This window comes from Leptonychotes weddellii, chromosome X (genome assembly GCF_054177405.1).
Source record: "Leptonychotes weddellii isolate Sample4059 chromosome X, ASM5417740v2, whole genome shotgun sequence".
Lineage (NCBI taxonomy): Eukaryota > Metazoa > Chordata > Mammalia > Carnivora > Phocidae > Leptonychotes > Leptonychotes weddellii.
The window spans coordinates 78,044,655-78,064,952 of record NC_138385.1 but is presented as its reverse complement, the minus strand read 5'-3'; the positions used below and the strand labels follow the sequence as shown (position 1 = coordinate 78,064,952).

Sequence of the window (20,298 nt, the reverse complement as noted above, 5' to 3'; positions counted from 1 at the left end):
AGCTACCCAGGCGCCCCAGGAGTGGATTTAATTTTCAAGGCTATGCTTCAGTGCCATGAGCACAGCTTTAAAATATATTCGATTTCTCTTTAGTCTGTTACCTGATTTTTATTACTTCCTTTCCGCTCCTTACCTAATTAATCTTCTGCAATCCAACTGAGATTTCATTTTTTCTTTGGTACAGTTTAAGTTGAAGAATAACAAGTTTTAGCTCATTGGCCATGTTTTCTGCACCTGCCACATTTACCTAAGGAAGGGACTTCAAAGGCTCCTGTGTGTGCTTGTCCCGGCGCCAGCACATTGTGCATTATGTCCAGGCTCATTCCCGCTGGTGATGATTTGAGCCCATTTCTTCTGGCTTTGAACTTTTTGGAGAAGAGCAAGTTATTTACCATTCTGGAAATGATATCCCTTCATGTTATGCTCAGCACTCTCCTATCCCATTTCCCTTTAATCATTCTCAGTGATGGTCTCTGGCTATCCTCCAAGCACCCCCAGAATGCTTGAATTTTGAAGGTGTCCCAAATTAAATACAGAATATTTTAAAGGGACTCAAAGTGCTAGTAACAGCCTTGCAAAGATGGGAAGATAATCCATTAAAAGGAGTGACTGGGTCAGTTAATTGATGGGGGTGTCTTTGTAAATCATGCACTGTAACAGTATAGCATACGATTTATCACCTTGGGGACTTCATTTGTCCTCATATATCATTCACGTTCTGTATCTTGGTAAGATTAAACATAGGTTGCAGAGCAAACTCATTAAAACCCCGTATTCACTGAACTACCAAAAATAAACCAGTTCACAAATGAATAAAGAACCAACTGGGGCCCATTATGTATGCCAACCCACACTCCCACCTCAAGGGTATTGGTCCTCCTTTTATGCGATGTGCTAAAAACAACCTAAGAGTGATTATAAATCTGATAAGTACAGGTTAAAGACTATCAAGTCGGCAACACTAAACTTCCCCAAAATTCTAAAAAAGATGACTTAGAAAAATCATTTTCACTTGTTTGAGGAAAACATTTTTTGAGAGCAGATTTATGAACAGTGCGGATGGTTTGGGGCAGCAGACTGATTCTGTGAATAAAAACCTGCAAGAGATAATCCAAATGTGGAACTTCATCAACGATACCTTATCTCCCCCTACAATTGTTTCCTATCGACTGTCCTTAACCCACCTCTACAGGTTCTAATTAGTTATCATTTAGGCAGTGTAGAAATAGTTCTTGCTTCGAAGTGAATAACTTTGGGTTCTAATCGTAGCCCCAGTGCTATCCACTAAATGACCTTGAGAAAACCACTGTGTGCCCTTCGTGGCTTTGTTTCTTCATCTGTGAAATGAGTATGTGGTGATGGAGCGGTGAAAGTCAGTCTTTTGATCACCCCAGATCCCCTTTGTCCTGTGGACTCTTGCCCTTCCTGAGGGATATGTCCCAAAAGATCTGCAGACACCCACATTTAGAAATAGCCAGTGTGGCATCTAGTTTTTCTCACTAAATACAACGCCATACAGCAGGCAGATGCATATGACCTCTTCATAGCCTTAATGATTCTGAAATACAGGATGAGAGTCATTTACAAAATCATTAAAACAAATGCTGTGTCTAAAATAAACTCTAGATTGCATTATGTTACATCATTACTGTGGTAACACGGACAGTGCATTTCCTTTCCTCACGCAGAGGAGGAAACACAGGTGTGGCTAGTTTTTAAAATCATTTCACAAGGGCTCCTGGGTATGTGACTTTGAATAGAAAACAAGGGCTTGACCAGTGCAGGTGTCATTGGTTCCCAGGCTTTGTCACACACCGTACAATGTGTGCCTCAGTGAAATGACAGACCGCAGAACGGACCTGTGTGGTGATGCTCCAGTCTGTTCAAACTATCCGTGCCGAGTCTGTCACGAGGCTCTGCTAGATTGCGTGCTTTCACAGGTTTAGCTTCTCAAACCATATTTCTTAAGTAATGATTTCTTTTCCCAGTGTTCAGTAAACACGTATATCGTTGGTGATTTAGGTTCTGGTAAGTGCCCAATAATCAGTGTTCCAGTGACAAAATGACACGGTTCCTATCAAAAGCAAAGAAACCCAACATTCCTTCCTTTTCGATTAAGCAACCTTATTGCGGGTTTCAGTAGGTCAGGTTAGAAGACAAGAGGTTTAGAAGTCTTTCAGGGTCCCTTCCATGGACCATTCTGTGATTCAGGCTGCAGGAAGAGGTCCTTTGTCTCTGGCCAGAAGCAGAGGATCGATAGCTATTAAGCTGCCTTGGGCTAATAGCCTGGCACAGCAATTGGACCATATCAGCCCTTCTTGCTTCCACATCTCGTCTCTGCCTCGGTGTCGGCCTGTGCTGGGGTGAGAAATGAGACATTATAAAGTCAGCAGATGTTTTTGGAGCCCTTGCCAGGTCAAACAGCATGCCGTAGACTAGGGGAGCAAAAGTGAACGAGATAGAGTTCCCGCCCATGAGTAGTTTGTAAGGTCCTAGGGGAGGCAGACATATAAACATAATTTTAATATGATATCATCTAAGTGCTAAGGTTTGTATAGGGAATGATGGGAACTCAGAAGAGGGATTCCAGGTGCCCCTCCAGGTTTGGGGAGGGCTTCCTGGAGGCAGTGATGTCTGAGGTGAATTGGCCAGGCCAAGAAAGTTGGGAAGATTATTCCAAGAAAAGTCAGTCAGAGGCTTGGAACCACATAGTGAAGGAAGGGGAACTGTGGGGGGTTTAGTTTTACTGAAGCGAAAATCTTCAAGTAGGTAATGGAGGAGACTTTGGCAGAACAGAATAAGAGCTGAGTCACAGAGGGCTTTTTGTGTCTCAAATGGAGACTAGCTTCACCTGGCTTCTGAGTGGGTGCTAAGAGTCATAGATTACACCACAGGGTTGGTCCATCCTGAGGCAGGGGAGCTGACCTTTGGTTTCCCTGTGTCAGAGCCAGTCGTTGGCTGAAATCTCCTGGGGAGGTGGGCATATAGCATAGCCTTTCATTTGGGTGAGTGCAAATCTCTCAAGAAGAGGGCAGCTGTGAGCTTTATTAGCAGCCAATTCATAGCATCTGGGAAATGGGGCACCTGCAGGTAAGGTAAAGGCAATCCAGCAGAGCACCAAGGGCTCCCAGTTCACCCGGCTAATTCTTCCTCATCTTTCGTAGTCAGGCTAGATGGTGTCACTCCCCCTAGTGGGCCTTTCCTACCTCTAGGTGTGGGTTAGGAGCCATCCTGTGTGTTCCATGACAGCTCTCCTTCCCCTCAGATAACCTAATTAATGCCTCCAGTTAGATTGTAAACACTGTGAAGGGAGAGGCTTTTTAAAACCTTAGCACCTACTACTGTACCTGATATATAGTAGGTGCTCAGTTACTGTCTAAACAACCACCAAATCCTTTGAGCCTTTTATTAGCCTCTTTGCCATCTTTCTGCCGACATGATCAGCTCATAGCTACCCCATTGTGCTTCTTTAGTTCTCTCTTGACACCACTGTGGGACATTTTGTCTATAATACTAACCGCATCATTAAAAGTAAAACCCAACCAATCCACAACAAAATCCCTCCCATTGGTTCCCTATTGCCCACGGAATATAGTCCATGCTGCTTAACTGGACTTGTAAAACCATCCATAAGGTGAACCCAATCTACCCTTCCATCTCCCTGTCCTATTGGTTAGAACACTGCACCACTGGTCTTCATGTGGATTGTTTGCCCTGGCTGCAAATCTTTGCCCTTATTGATCCTGATGCCTAGAATGCTCTCTGTAACTCATGTTGAGCTTGGAGTTTCCTATGCATCCTGCAAAATCCTGAAGAAAGCCCTACTTCTATCCTAGGCCTCACCCAACTGTCTCCCTCAGGGAACTTCCACTTTTTTGATCCCTCTAGGGTTATTGACAGCGTCATTCATTTTATGCTCCAACAGCATCAGGAACTCCATGTCCTATGATGTATATCAGTCACATGTACAAATTTTTCTCTCCCTTTCTAGACAGTACCTTCCTGAAGGTCAGGAATCTTGTTTAGCATTTATTTCGTATAACCTAAGGCCAAGACTGGCTACATAATTTGGGGGGCCCAGCACAAAGTGAAAAGGCAGCCTTCTTTAAAAAATTGATTATTAATTTCAAGATGGTAACAGCAGAGTATTAAACCCAGCATGAGGTCCTTCTGGAGACCCTTGGAGACTGTACAGGTCACATGCCCATGAAGCAAGCCCTGCCTAGGGCCACGTATACAGTAACCAACGATCACTTACGACAGAATGGATACAGTGAATGAATAAATGTGTAAATAAGTTCAATTCTTTTAAAATCTTCTTTTAGCTTGTGGAAGACACTTTGTTCCTAGAAGTGAAGAAGGACAATAGGCTATGGGTGACCATTGTCAGTGGTTGACTGGAAAGTCTTGGCTGAGGACCTGTTGTTATGTGTTAATCATAGGAACTGTTAGAGGATCAATTCTAAAAGAGACTAAAATCATGACTCATACAAATATAAAATAAACGTGGGTCAACAATTTTATTTAGCTCATTAATTAATGAGGGAACCGGAAAGGTGTTACAGCTGGTTTCAAAGGAAAATTCCAGGAGCAGGCATATTTATGGGCCATTAGGAGAGCTGACATGAATTTGCTTAATAGATGCAAAACTGGCTGCTTCCACAAAGGCCAAGGGAAGTCAAAACAATCTCTCCCAGACAGTATGTGATTTTCTAGGAATAGGAATTATTTACATTACTCTCAGTTGTCTACAAGGTAATTTCTGTCTCCACGGAGTTGTAAAATAGCCTGGTCAAAAGACAGTGAAAGGCAGAGATAACCCTGATGGACGAGCTAGTCGCGTAACCTGCTAAATTCCAATCTTTCCCACTTCATGTAGGAGAGAGTTAGAGGCCGTGCAGGAGAGAGAGGGATCTTGTGTTACTAATCTCCTCTCCGAATATGAGCACCTGGAACTTGGGGGAAATCATTTCCATTAATAGCTGTCGCTTTTCTTGTTTCTGTTCCTGCCTGTGTAATTGAGATTGCCTCTGTTGAGGAGTTTGGAAGGAAACTGTCTTCCTTTAGAACAATCGAGTAGGGAAGGACTCGCTTCACAGCTGGAGTAGAAGTCTTGGCCAGGTCGTTTGGGATCATTGTTGTTTCTGGAAGGACTCCCAGTTTTGCCTTAAGAAAAGGTGTATAGTTATAAGCACTTTAACATTACAAATTCTGAACCTCTGTGGGGGAATGGGCAGGCCGTATAAACACTTAGCCATTTCAAATAGCCAGATATGCATAATGCTTACCAGAGTATGCATCGTTAAATATTAACCCATTTGTAAATTATGGATTGTATCACTCTTTGTACTTGTTGCTCTTTCTCCAGGGGCCAATATCACAATACAATTCAAACAACTAAATCTCACAGGTAACATAAGACAGGAAGATTCTATAGCGCTGCTCCTAGAACGTGGTTCCCAGAAGGGCACTTGGTAGAAATGCCGAATCTCAGACCTACCAGATTAGAATGGGTGTTCTACACCGGTGATGTGTGAGCCTTTTACAGTTGGAGAAGTTCTGCTCCATAGCATAAAGCCCCAAAGTCACCTCTGATGTCTTTGATGTTTTCACAGGAATTGCCTATCTGTTTGCCAAAGCTTATCTGGTTTCCAAAAAACCGCAGTACCTGGACACGTGTATCCGGTGTGGGGAACTTACGTGGCAGAAGGGCCTGCTGAAGAAGGGGCCGGGGATTTGCCACGGTGTCGCCGGCAGTGCTTATGTCTTCCTGCTGCTATACCGCCTCACCGGAAACTCGAAGTACATCTACCGAGCCCAAAGGTCAGCTGATCTGGGCGTGGTTTTTTTTTTTCCCTAAACGTTCATCGAATTCATGTTCTGAATAGGTAATAGAGTCACATAGTTTGAAAAGTGAAAAAAGAGATGCATCACATCATCTGTGCACTCTAGCAATTTGCTTCTCTTTCCAGGTGACAGTGTTACCAGTTTCTTAGTTATCTTCTCAGATACTGTGTATATAAAGTTTCATCCCTCTTTGTTTTATACAAGTGGTAGCACCTTGCTCTCTTAGCAATCACCCTAAATCAGTACATAAGCAACTCTTAATTTTTACTGTTGCATGGTATTACATTGCATGAATGAACCAGAGTTTAGTTACTAGGTCCCATGTAGAGGGATATGGGCATTATTTCCAATATTTTGCATTACGAGTAATGCTATCATGAATAACCTTATATATATGTATTGTTTGCACATGTATGGGTATATCTGAAAGATAAAGCCCTAGAAGTGGAATTGCTGGGCCAAAGGGTATGTATATTTGAGATTATTTTTTAATTGTGGTAAGAACATTTCACATGACATCTGTCCTCTTAACATATTTTCTTTAAAGATTTATTTATTTATCTGAGAGAGAGAGAGAGAGAGACAGCACGAGCAGGAGGGGCAGAGGGAGAGGGAGAGAGAATCTCAAGCACACTCTGCCCTGAGTGTGGAGCCCCATGAGGGGCTCAATCCCACAACCCCGAGATCATGACCTGAGCTGAAACCAAGAGACCAACGTTTAACTGACTGCGCCACCCAGGCACCCCCCTCTTAACATACTTTTAAGTGTTAGCTGTAGGGAGTGTTGTACAGCAGATCTCTAGAACTCATTCACCTTGCATAGCTGAAACTTTATACCCACTGAGCAACAACTTTCCATTTTCCCCTCTGTCCCCAGTGCCTGGCTACCACCATTCTATTCTTGGCTTCTACGAGTTTGGCTGTTGTAGATACCTCATATAAGTGTTACCACGCAGTATTTGTTTTTTGTAACCGGCTTATTTCACTTAGCATAGTGTCCTCATTTATCATTTAGAACAGTGTCTGACACATAATAACTGCAATGTAAGTAAGTGTTCACTGTTATTATTACTAAAAATTAGAGTTCTATCACTCCAGACATTTCTCTATGCATAAATGCATATTTATATATCTATGTATATATATAACTATGTAATATATATTAATAAGATCCTACTATTATGTATATATAATAGTACTCTACATGCCATTTACAGCTTATAATTTAAAAAAAAAAATTTATTTATTTGACAGAGAGAGAGACAGCGAGAGAGGGAACACAAGCAGGGGGAGTGGGAGAGGGAGAAGCAGGCTTCCCGCTGAGCAGGGAGCCCGATGTGGGGCTTGATCCCAGGACCCTGGGATCATGACCTGAGCCGAAGGCAGACGCTTAACGACTGAGCCACCCAGGCGGTCCATACAGCTTATAATTTTAAATGAACAATTTTTAAGGGACATCCTTCATTTCAGTTTATATAGATCTATCTCATTGTTTAAATGACTGTATAGTTATTCATTATAGATGTACCATGATTAATTTCACCAATCTTTAAGTAATGGACACTTGGTACCTGTGTGATCTTTACAAATAACAAGCAAAATTGTCCCAGATAGCCAGTACATACATTTCTGTGTGCCTGTGCGAGCATTTCTTGTCACAGAAATTTTAGAATTGAAGTCATTAGACCCATGGGTATTTCTAGCCTGTCTTTATCGTTTGCCCATTTTTATCCTCTTGTGATGCTTATCTTGAGGATTGTAACTCTTTGTTACAATATATGCTGTAAATATTCTCCTACTTTGCCATTTCTCTTTCAACTTAGCTTTAGGTCTTTTGCCAGACCAAAATTTTAAGTATTTTTCTTGTTAAACTTTCAAGATTTCTGGATTTTGTGTTATACTTAAAAAGACCTTTCCTGCTCGAAGATTACAAAAATATCAGTTTACATTGACTTTTAGTACCTTTGTGATTTTAACTTTTAAAAAATAAATTTTTTACCTCCTTCACCCATTTCTCCCACCCATTTAAAAGTTATCTTAACTTTCAAATCTTTGACTAATCTAGAACTTACTTTTTTTAATGGTGTTATCTGGGTATCTTTGTGTTTTTTATTGAAAAAAACTGAAACATTCCAGTAATATCTGTTGACCAATTACCCCAATGATTTGAAATGTCAAATTTATCATAAACAATTTATATAAATGTTTGTTTCTGGACTTGCCATATTTTATTATTCATTTTCTCTCATTTATTCTTCCAACTGTATTTTAAAATCAATTTTCAGATTAAAAAATATTCTGTGGCAATTTGATTGGAATTTCAATAAATTTATAGGTTACTTTAGTGAGAATTAAAATCTTTAGAATATTGTTTTTCTAAGGCGGCTGGGTGGCTCAGTTGGTTAAGCAACTGCCTTCGGCTCAGGTCATGATCCTGGAGTCCCGGGATCGAGTCCCAGAGTCCCACATCGGGCTCCCTGCTCAGCAGGGAGTCTGCTTCTCCCTCTGACCCTCCTCCCTCTCATGCTCTCTGTCTCTCATTCTCTCTCTCTCAAATAAATAAAATCTTAAAAAAAAAATTTTTAAAAAAATATTGTTTATCTATCCAGGAACGTGGTATGTTTTCCCTTTATTTAAGTTTTTAGAAATGTCATTTGGTAAGGTTTTGATCTTATGAAGAAGGTCTTGCATGTTTCTAGTTAATTTTATTCCTAGGTATTTTATGTTTCCAGGTTTGTGAGTAGAATCTTTTCCTGCACTGTATTTTCAGGTCATTTATTACTGGTATTTACGAAAGCTTTTTAAAACGTGCATATGGGCGCCTGGGTGGCTCAGTCGTTAAGCGTCTGCCTTTGGCTCAGGTCATGATCCCAGGGTCCTGGAATCGAGCCCCGCATCGGGCTCCATGCTCTGCGGGAAGCCTGCTTCTCCCTCTACCACTCCCCCTGCTTGTGTTCCCTCTTTTGCGGTCTCTCTCTCTGTCAAATAAATAAATAAAAATATTTTAAAAAAATAAAACATGCATATTATTGCAGTTTAGCAATCTAAGATGCACTTCTTTCATATAAATCTGCATTGTATCTTATAAACATCTTAGTTTTGATAGATGTAATGATATATCTGGCCACCTTTCTGAACTCCATTACTGTTTCTATTAGATTTTCATCAGAGTCCATTGGGTTTAGACAGACATATTTGCAAATAATTATAATTTTGTTACTTCCTTCCTCATTTGTATTCTCCCCCCTCCTCCCCCATTGCATGGGTCAGAATCTCCATAAAAATGTTCATTAATATGAGCAATAGTAATGATGATTTTATTAGGAATGCTTCTATGTTTCACCCTGACCTTTGAAATTTGCTTCTTATGATGTATATCATGTCAGATCATGACATTCCTCTGTTCAGGAAAATCCAGTGGCTTCCCATATGACTCAGGAAAAGCCAAAGTCTGTCCTTTGCACAAAAGGTGCTACAGGATCTTGCCTCCCATTACCTCTGTGAGATCATCATCTGCTCTTTTCCACCTAGTTCTTTCTACCACAGTGGCTTCCTTTTGGTTCTTTGAAGGTGCCAGGTGCAACCTACCTCACTGTTTTGTTTCCCCCCACCCCACCTGTAATGCTCACTTTCTACATGTATCTCCTAGGCCCCTGACTTCATTCAGACCTTCACTCTAAAGTCATTTTCTCAGAAAGGTCTTCCCAAACCAACTTAGCTAATATTCAGTGTAAAAAACACCAAAAACATAAAATAAATACCTTTTATGACATTTGCCGGTAGACACTGAAGGAAAAATACTAATATATGTCAGTCCTCCATTTGAAGCTTCATTGTTCAGGAATTCTGTTAACATATTTTGATTCATGGCTCCCTAATCTGTTTGGTTGCAGCCTGACCCTTTATTTCCCAAACGTAGAAAAAGAAAGTCCTTTTGGATTCTGTCTAGACTAATGTGATATCACCTTTGGGATTGGTTTCATCAGAGATTGTCAGGCCCTAGAAAGCCTAGTCAAAAGAGCCAGAACAACCCCTCTATTTTTCTGGCAGACCAGTCCTAGATTACACACTCTCTTAGTTATGAGGTTCTGGGATCCAGGGCCCTTCAGACAGGTTCCATTTCTCACTTCCAGGTAGAGCCTGAAAATGTGCAGGTCATATCTGAATATATGGGGGGCATTGCATTTAATTGCTTTAGTGTACTGAAATTTTCACTTCATTATAATTCAAAGTTAAATATTCTATGGCCCAAACTGGGGAAACTTCCCTAATTTTGGCAGTTCCTAAAACAGTAATGTCAGACAATATGTACCTTCTTGTAATAAACATTACTTAGTCACTGGTTGAAATTTATAGTTGCAGAAAAATGGTTGATAATGGTTTCAGTTTCTTCTATCATTATTTAATTATTCAGGGTTTCTACCTCTTCTTGAAATAATTTTGGTAGTGAATATATTTCTATAAAAACATTTAGTTCATACGGATTTTCAAATGTTTGATGTAAAGCTTTAACAGTGTAGTTCCATGATATTTTAAATTTCCCATGTCTGTGATTATATGCCTTTTTGCATTCCTAATGCTTTTCGTTTTTGGTCAGATACCAACATTTTGTCTATGTCATTCATCCTTTCAAGGAACTGGCTTTTGGTTTTGTTTATTGATTCTTTTTGTGTTTCTTTTGCTTCTTAATTCATAGAAACTTTCTGCCTTTTGATTTTCTAGTATTCCTTTCCTTTGTTATTTTCTACAGTTAAAAAAAATATTTCATTAGAATACCTTACATCTTTCTGATAATAACAGTAATAAAATTCTCAGATGGATGGATTTTCCAGAGTTCAATTCTTGTCATAATCAATATGTTTTGATATGTAATGTTCTCAGTGTCTGTAATTCTTTTTAGTTCTAGAATTACCATTCTGACTTCTATTTTGACAGAATTTTTTAGAAAAATAAATTCGTTGGCTTGAAATTTGCATCACTGGGTAGATTTTGGGAGCAGTCATTTTCACTTTATTTATTTATTTATTTATTTATTTTTAATTCAAATTCAATTGGTCATTTTCACTTGAATGTGATAACTATACCGGTCAGAACACAATGAAACTGCTACTCTCATACATTGCTGGTACTCTTATAAAATGCTATATATCATTTAGAAATTATTTTGAAAAGCACAAAAAATGTTTATCATATTACTTTTAAGTAAAATGTAGGATATTAATATTATACAGACTATAATTTCAATAATGTGCTAAATAAATCAAAACTTGGGGGGGGGAAGGTCAGGAGGAGAAAGAGCAAAATTAACTATGGGTTTCTTTTCAAGAATGGTAGAATGGTAGTCTCTGTTTTATAAACATTCCACTATGTTTATGTGAAAAACGATATTTACCATTTATCAAATGTTTGCCATAAGCTCAGAGCCTAACATATGGTATCTTTAATCTTTACAGGTAATCTTACACAACTCTGCAACTTCACCATTTTAAAGTCAGATAAAGAAATTTGCCAAAGGTCATATAACATGAAATTATTAGAATTGGGGATCTCAACTCCAAAGCCCTTCCTCTTTCTGCTCTACCAGAGCTTCTTAATCTAGGGCTTGTGAATTTACTTGAGAAAAGTATTATATCTCAAACTGAAATGGAGCATTACCTTCAATTCTGACTGTAGGTAATAAGCCACAGGAGAAGTAGCAGTAGCTGTGACTCTCACCAGTAGAAGTCATAGATATTCTCACGTCATATTGCTCTTGTTGCAGATATTATGAAATATATTTGACTCTCATAACTACTTAGAAATGTCAGCAGTTATTAGACCCACTACTAGATCTTGTTCTTTAATGTGTTAATAAGGAATCCGTATATTATTATTTCACAAATTGGGTTTTACAACTTTTGCTAACTGTGCCTTGATATAATTAATTTCCTTGGGAATCCTGTGTATTTTATTTTCTGTATTTGAAGACTTTTTTTTCTGGGAGGAGTCCAGACCGCGAAATGATCCGTGGCACTGTAAAGTTTATGACTCCTTGAAGCTATACTTTGAAGTTTCATTGCATAATGACAAATTTTGAATTAACTCTTTAAGAGGCATCATCATTATACTGTTTAAAATTTTTAACTCCATTTAAAAATTGTTGCATATTCAGGAAAACAGTTGATAAAAAAATTGTACCAAACAGAATTGCAGTATGTTTCCTGCTGACTTATTTTAAGCTGCTGTTGATAATTCCAAGAGCCCTAAAAAGATCAAATAAGTAATTACTCTTCATAGGACCCCCCCCACACACACACACATAGTAGCAATAATCTAAATTTATGGCAGTATCAGTTCTCAGGCCTTACCAACCCGTGAGTTCCTCTGAATTGGTGATTGTGTCAGCAGGTCCGAAAAGAGATAACACAGATCACAGCACTTTCAAAGCTGTAAACTACTACAGTGTTACTCACTATCAACAATTTGAATAGGATTTGTGGCAAATACACGTAGAAGAAAAAGGATCTTTCATCGAGAATCTAGGGGCTAGTGATGTATTTTTAAGGCAGATGTCCTAAAAATAATCTATCTTAGAGCTGAGTTTGCTATTTGATGTCATGATTATAAAATGTTGCTTGCCTTTTCCCATTCATCTTATTCCTATGTTTGCCCAAAGCACAGGTTGTATAAAATCTTGCCCATTTATTTTCACAGTCTCTGCTCTCTGTCACATATAAATGAAACCTAGCTCAGAAATGATATGCCTGCAGAATCACAGCATATTTACTCTTTTAAAGGAACAGTCATACCTCAGCTTGCTTCTATTCCAGATAAAGAAAAATATGGTTATTTATCTGTCTCTTTTACTTTTAATTATTGGATGACAGAAGGAATGAAATCCACAGAAAATACCAAACTGCTTTGCTTTGCAAACTCTGACAATAGTTGAATTTGCTTGTCAACACAATTTGTTGTGAAACATACACAATTATATAACAGATCCTCTTTTCTTTTTTTTTAAACAGAGAAAAAGGTTTTCTTAAAATATTATATAGTTCTGCAAAGAAAATGGTGCTAGAACTTTACCTTAGCAGAGAGGAGGAAGAAGCAACTGAAGGCCAATAATATGGAAACACTCCCGTGTTCATATGTTATTTTCTTCTCTTAGGTTTGCTGAGTTTTTATTTACGGAGGAATTCAAGGCCGGCTCTCGGGTCCTTGAAAGTATATACAGCTTGTATGAAGGCTTCTCCGGGACGGTGTGCTTTCTGATCGATCTGCTGCAGCCCAATCAGGCCGAGTTCCCTCTCTTCAGCGTCTTTGTCTAGAAGGCTCCATCTCCCACTGTGGCCCTGCAGAAGGTCACTGAGATTTCCCGAGCCTACCCGAGGCAGTTTCCACATAAGCCACATTCAATGGTTATCACAACCATGAGCCTTAACATTGCCGCCAGAAGGAGGGATGGGCGGGCGAAGGCAGGTGAAGGCAACATGGTACCAGACTTGAGGGAGAACAGTTTGAGAACCTGCAGAATTAAGACCCCACAACTCTTCTAAAAACCATAGAGACTTAAAATTTCAGGGAATAGGTATGAAACCAGAGATCAGAGGAAAAAGGGAAAGAGAAATGATCCATTTTTCAGTGATGGCATAGAAAACAAAACTGAAATGTGGACTATGTAAATAAAATGCCAGTACCTTTGCAATTGGAAAGAGAATTTGGCCATTTGTGGGTGCCCTCCACCCATAAATTCAGAAATAAACACAGTCAAAAACTAAAGTAATTGCCCAGCTGAAAATTGCTAGGAGGAATGAAATGTCAGGTTGCTGAAGGACAAAAAAAGGAAACTCTTGGTTGTCTTAGGCCTTTACTTATTGAAATTCATGGTTTTTACTGAATGGATAAATTTGCATATGAATATCTATTGTTAATCATTAATCTGGGCACTTTAAAGGAAACATATCATAACCTTTTTTTTTTAAAGATTTCATTTTTAAGTAATTTCTATGCCCAACGTGGGGCTCAAACTCACAACCCCAGGCGCCCCTAAACATATCTTAACTTAGTTTAAGTCCTGAAATTCAAAGTTCCTTTAGGCCTTACATCTCTTTTCCTGGTTCCTTTTTCTTTCCTAAAGCTCAATTAGAATAGGAAAATTCATAGGTTAGCAAATACTATAGCAAGTGTTGCTGTCAAGTGTTTTTCTCAATTTGAAGCGTGAGCTGTGTCTTCTCTATTGTTAATATAAAATGCTTATGTAATCCCTATGAAGCTATTAGCTGAACTGTAAAATACACTCGTGGTAAAAATCACTCATCACAAAGATCAGGGTAGCCACTACAAAGATATGTCATTTCTGCCTTTGCAGGAATACTGTGTTTCCTGGGACAGGCAGACCCTGGCTGAGAATGGGACCTAGCGATGGTGAAAAGAACATTGCTAAAGTTTATGCTGTTAGATTAAGAGATGAGTGAACTCCTTGGCTGATCACCTTAGTCTCCAAGACACAGGCTCCACTAGAAACTGTCTACAATACCCACTGAGCCAAGTTGTTATATTAAATTCTACCCTGCTATATACACATAGAAGTTGTAAAACTACTTCAGGTAAATAGGGGTTTGCAGAACACGGTAGGAACATCTGTCAGGTCAGAACGCAAGCTTACCCGTTTCCTAGAATTTGGTCACTAGTGATTTCATATATCGGAGTGAGGAGGGACCTGCATGCCGTACAAGATTTAAGAATTATTCAAATAGTCATTAAATATTTGCATATATGTGATAGATGTAAAAATATATATGTATATTCTACATCTATCTCCATGTAAACCCAAACACTTAAGTTCAGTAATTCCTAACTTCTTGATTTATAGATAAACTGGGAGGAGTTGGGAATACTCTGTTGCCTCAAAATATGTGTGTGTGTGTGTGTCTGTTGGCATGTATGTGTGTGTGCCATGTGCTGTGTGTGTGCACATGTGTGCACACTTATTTTCCTGGGAAGAGGTTCTCTAGCATTCATAAGATTCTTAAAGGATCTGTGGCCAAAAAAAGGTAAAAACTACCTTTGTATATTTTATGACTTTATGTTTGCACTCATCAGAACAAGTTAGGACAAAATGGTTTTGAAAACATGCACCTTTTTCATTTATTGTTCCATTTTCGTATCCTCAGATACAAATATATGAAATTGGCTTCAATTGTTCATTTTGAAAATACTCAGGTTAGAGCAACACCACATAAATAACAGCTTCGGATGACTCTCAAAGTTGGTCTCTAGAAGTTCTTTCATGAATAGTCTAGGTCCTCTCAGAAAGCCTTAAAGCGAAATGCCTTCTATGGAGCAGTCTCCTTTTGAAATGATAGTGATACCTGCTTTTCAGCATCTTGTTTCAATTTCATTTCCTTTGGCCTCTATAGGCTGAAAGAAATAAGCATCCAGTATACAGGGCTTTATGGAATACATGCTTTTGTCATCATCCATCAACGCTTCAAGATGATTTAGGTCATTGATCCAAAGTCTCACAGCTAGGAAGGGGCAGAATGAAGATTCAAATCCAGAGTTTCGCTTCACAAGTATATTTATTCAGTACTCTAGACTAGAATCTGGGGATACAGCAGTGAACCAAAGTACCCCTGGAAGGTGCCTTCTGTTTCTGTTTGCTTATCCTTTCACCATTCATTCTTGAAACCTGAAACCTAACACCCTAAGAAGTGATAATCTAGTTCAACATATCAGTTTCATTTCTAGGAACTTCAGAACAACTGGACTCATTCATGCTCGCCCACCCTTTTAAGGTCTAGCAGGGTAACCATGACATTGTGCTGACCCTTCTGAAAAGGCAACGCTTTTGTGTGTCAAATGCAAGCAAAGGCCATGTCTGAGTGTGTCTTTATGAATTGACACCTTGGTAAATTAGAAACAAGGGTAAGCTTGTTAAAAGTTAAAAGTTTTCATTTTCCTGAAAGAGTAGAATTGTAGCTTTTGGAAGATCCTCTTCTATCTTGTTTTCCCAAGAAGGGGGAAAAGGCCCTTAAGTGTTGCAGTAGAAAGCATGGCATGTCACTTCTTTTTTTTTTTTTTTTTTAAGTTAGAAACTGTAGATCTATTTCTCTTTGTTGGAGAACAACACTTTTTATAGTTGTTTTTTTTTTTTTTTTGGCATGTCACTTCTTATTTAATTAACCAACTTGTTCCCTTCTAAGCAGTAACATCCTTTTCTGAATAAGTGCTTAGGCAGGTTGCCTCGTGAAGGTGACAGGGGCATTTTCACCACCACTAGTGTAATTTTAATATTAGTTACTCTATGTGGCATGAATAGTTATAAACCCCAAAGGTAACAGTGGAAATATTTGAGGACAGATTGAAAGAATCTCTCCACAATGGGGAGACTGCCATATACTTTAAGAATGGGAAGTTTTGGAGAATATTACAACTCTGTGAATTTGCTTCATTAACACAATTACGGACCTTCTCTTCCACACATTTCCCCCAAATATCATATATTGTGCCCAATCACATTTCAGTCATCAGTTTCTACTTTTTTGCTCCATTCTAACCTAATAACTGAGGTTTGACGAACAGGTTTTTCAGCATATACACCCCTGTGATTCTTTAGGCAACTGACGACCCTATTAAGATAATAGTATTTACTTTCTGATAATTCGAGAAACACTCATTTTGTTGTTCTGTGTTAATTTGGAACTCTTCCATGGCACTATATAACTTTAACTTTCTTTGACACACTAAGATTTTAATCAAGGTAGTACTCAAATTGTTTCAATTCCTGTAGAGAACAAATCTCAATAATTTCAATGCAACTAATGTAAGCTTGTGATTTATAACCATGCTAAGGAAACACATGAATAAAAGGACAAACATTAGTAATGCAAAGAGCCCTCTGCACCTCACAGGATTGTCATGAGGTTGCCAATGATAAAAATGAATATAAGAGAGTTTTGTAATATGCAGGTCCTTTATATATTTTAGAAGGAACCTATATTTTAAGTACCTACTATGTGCGTAGAAAATTGTGCTCAATTTTTTACCTCAAATAAGCATTTCAGCCAAATGGAATCTCCATATGTGGATGCAGTGCTTGGGGTCCGGATCACTTGATGGGTAAAAATGAAGTTATGTTTTTTATATTCTAGAACCAATCCTGACCATAGTATTTGTGCCTCAGAAGGTTCTGATTCACTGGGGCTTAGTAAAAAGGAATAGGCTGGTTTAGCTCGGAGCTCCTTTTAATGCAAATATTTATTTTGCTTGCTGGAAACAAAGGATTACAGTGTCAGTAATGTGAGAAAAGGAGCTGGTAGGCGAGCTCTGCAGAGCAAAAATGACCTGGGAAATAAAGTATTTTTGGTCTGCAGTATAATTCAGGCCTCAGGACTGTGTGACAATAGTGATAGAAACATACTCTCAATTACATATGAGGCCTTCTTTTGGGGATCTGGGTTATTTATTCAACACTGTCCCAAATTAATAGCTAAATGACCAGCCTCACATTCGCCAAGGCCACGTTATCTTGGCATAAACTTGGCCAGGAAAGCAAATGAAAAGGCAACCAAAGGGGTGGGTGGGGAAAGCTTGCTGGAGCTCAGCATGTCAGCGTGAGTTGCTGAGGTACTTTTTAATGCTAAGAACCAGTCATCTTACTTGCGGGTTTTATTGCTTCCTGGGACCTCTAATCCCCGCCCCTCCCCAACCTCCCCACGATTCAGCAACTTCTTGTCCTCCCTTTGTTCTTTAAATAGTACATTCTGATGTTTATTTTTTCCGGTGTGTGCTTAATCATGTGACCTCCTCTTGCCTGGGAGGGCAGGATTTCTCCTTATCTCTTCCATCCATGTCAGTTTGTAGCTAAAAGCTCCAGGCTCAATAAGGCTGGACTCCCCTCTGGCCAGAAGGGCTGACCTCAAGGTTAGCCGCAGCAGGAGTTGGGCCCATTGTGTAGTCAGGTCACAGGTCCAGGACAGCTCACCCCGAGCGCAGCTGTGCCGGAGAACAGAATGACGGCTGCATCTGTCCTGCTTCTCCTCCATAAAGTAACCTCGTCATTTTATTTGCACTGCTGTGAAAAATCCCAAAGTTGATGCTACATTAAGTATCTGGGCCTCCTGCATTACCATAACTCTCATACCGGGGGTGCCCTCTCTCCCTGTTTCTTTAATTGATAGTGCTAATGAATTGAGGCCTGATGGATGATGCCTTTAGGGTTAAGAAACATTTTTAAAAATTCCCTTCAAATATTGAACCTTGTCATTTCCACCTAGACTCTTCCACAAATGGCGAAGTCCCTTATCTGTAGAAATTCCTGCATCTTCTTTCGCCTTCATGTACCTGTTACTTTCACCTCTGAACTGAATTTGAAAAATCATTTAAAACGAAAACCAAATCATATTTTTGTTCTTTGGAGACGTTTGTTGGTGAGTCAGATGGTGAAAAGAGCAGGCTGGCCTTCCTTTTCTTGCCTTTCTCGTCAAGGAAGAAGAAGCGAGACAGGGAGAAAAGATGCAAGAGGCAAGGCTTGACTGTGGAGGACTGTGAAAACACAGTTTGCAAGCCCTTCCTATTTGTTTCCTCTTTGGTTTTTCCTAGTCTCCCCCCTCCCCGCCCCCCCAATAGGAAATTCTGTGTATGTGTGTGTGAGAGAGAGAGAGAGAGCAAGACTAACTTAGGGAGAGTCAGTATCACATATGATATAAAACCCAACAGCTCTTAGATATATCTGAGTGGTGAATAGGTATATGCAAGCATACACTGATGAATGAATGGGTCTTCACTGTTTGTTAACTGCCCTCTAATAAATGAGTACATAATTAATGAGGGCCCTAGTTACACTTCTAGTTGTCTATCTTAAGCATTCATTTTCATTAAAACTTCTGCCACGTTAGAGCCATTAGTAGCCAGCTATAGAAGATAACAGATGTGAGTTTCACAAATAAAGCCGCAAATGCGAGTCACATGCAATTTTTAAAAATTTTTCTAGTAGCCACGTTAAAAGAGGAAATTAATTTGAATAATGTATCTGATTTAACTCAATGTATCCCAAATATTCTCATCTCAACATGTAATCAGTATACAATTATTAATGAGATATTTTACCTTTTTTTTTTTTTGTCCCGGGTCTTCAAAATCTGGTGTGTATTTTACACTTACTGCACGTCGCACATGGGACTAGCCACATTTCAAGTGCTCACGAGCCACATGTGGGCTGGCTACTGTATTGAACAGCGGAGGGCTGGCATATACTGCTGTTTCACGGTACTGATGAGGTCTTCCCACAGCTGATGTATGTGTTTGTTGTTATGAGAGGAAATGGAGACAAAACACTGCATGTTATTTGAGTCCTGTGGTGTTTCCCCAGATTCCGAACACTAATACCAAGAGCTGCCCTGGGGAAAAATAGATTCTGTGATTAAATAAGTTAGGCAAGTGCTGTTCTTTTACCCCCTTTTAGAGATTTTTATGGTGTATTAATATGTCATAGACTCGGAGAAAACCCTCTTGGATAAAGAAAGTTGTTGTTTGTGTCTGTAATGTTCAATCTCCTGATTGTCGCTATCGCCCAGCTGCCAACTATAAAAACATGGTTAGTCTGGCATGCTATGTTTATGGTATACTTATAAAATTTGTTTTTTCTATAGAGGAGTTTTAATACTCTTCCCCACACCCCGGCCCAGTAAAGATATCAGAACAATGGTTCTGTCCCAGAGTATTAATCCCTATTAATTATCTTGTCCTCACAGAGACCTGAGGTCATTCTTTACTACACTTCTGGGGACAAGAATTCTGAAAATTGCCACAAGTGTCTCTACATAAGAAAAATTTTGTGTCTTCCCCTCCTTCTCCACTCTTCTTGGAGCCTATCTCTACTTATTCTTTGTATTCAGAATCACCGGAGAGCCAAGATATATTGTCTTGTTCTAGAGCCACCTACTAAATTGAAACCAGCAGATGGCTTTAATGTCTTGCGCATGGACGTAGATCTTCAGAAAGTACCCAAATACACACCTTCCTCTCATGCTTTCAGAAATTATGAGCACTCTAGAAAGACGAGGGGAGAAACATCTGAATGTGCATATGTGTAAACACAGAATACAGTCTCTTAAGTAGAGTAATGCCACCCTGCTGTTGCTTTCTTTTTATATTCTGTGTGTGGTGGTGATTTACATGCTTTAATGTGTACTGTTTTTGTAAAGTGAGTAAAGTAGCCATGTTAGCAGTCAGTTTCAAGAAGATATAAACTATACTTAGCAGCTGTCAATCTTCAGCAAATGACCTTTTTGCCTTTGTTTTAGTGGGACCCCTGAAGCCGCCCCCATAAGTTTTGTTTTGCTGTCTGTGCACTTAAGTGGCAATTACCGATTATCAACTTCTGTCGCTGAATTTGGTCCAAGTTGACTGCAGTAACTCTTATAATGTGTATGTATTCAAATAAGAAGATTGATCTTAATGGTCAGTTTT

General features: G+C 39.2%; 1 protein-coding gene across 1 annotated transcript in view; it reads left to right on the top strand.

Moving 5' to 3' along the window:
• Positions 1 to 14,862, top strand: part of LANCL3 (LanC like family member 3) — a 92,349-nt gene extending 77,487 nt beyond the window's left edge. Inside the window, exons 4-5 of the mRNA XM_081809007.1 lie at positions 5,616 to 5,823; positions 12,995 to 14,862. Coding sequence (XP_081665133.1) covers positions 5,616 to 5,823; positions 12,995 to 13,154 — 368 coding nt within the window. The 3' untranslated portion in view covers positions 13,155 to 14,862. The remainder of the gene's footprint in view (positions 1 to 5,615; positions 5,824 to 12,994) is intronic.
• The last annotated feature ends 5,436 nt before the right edge of the window (positions 14,863 to 20,298 follow it).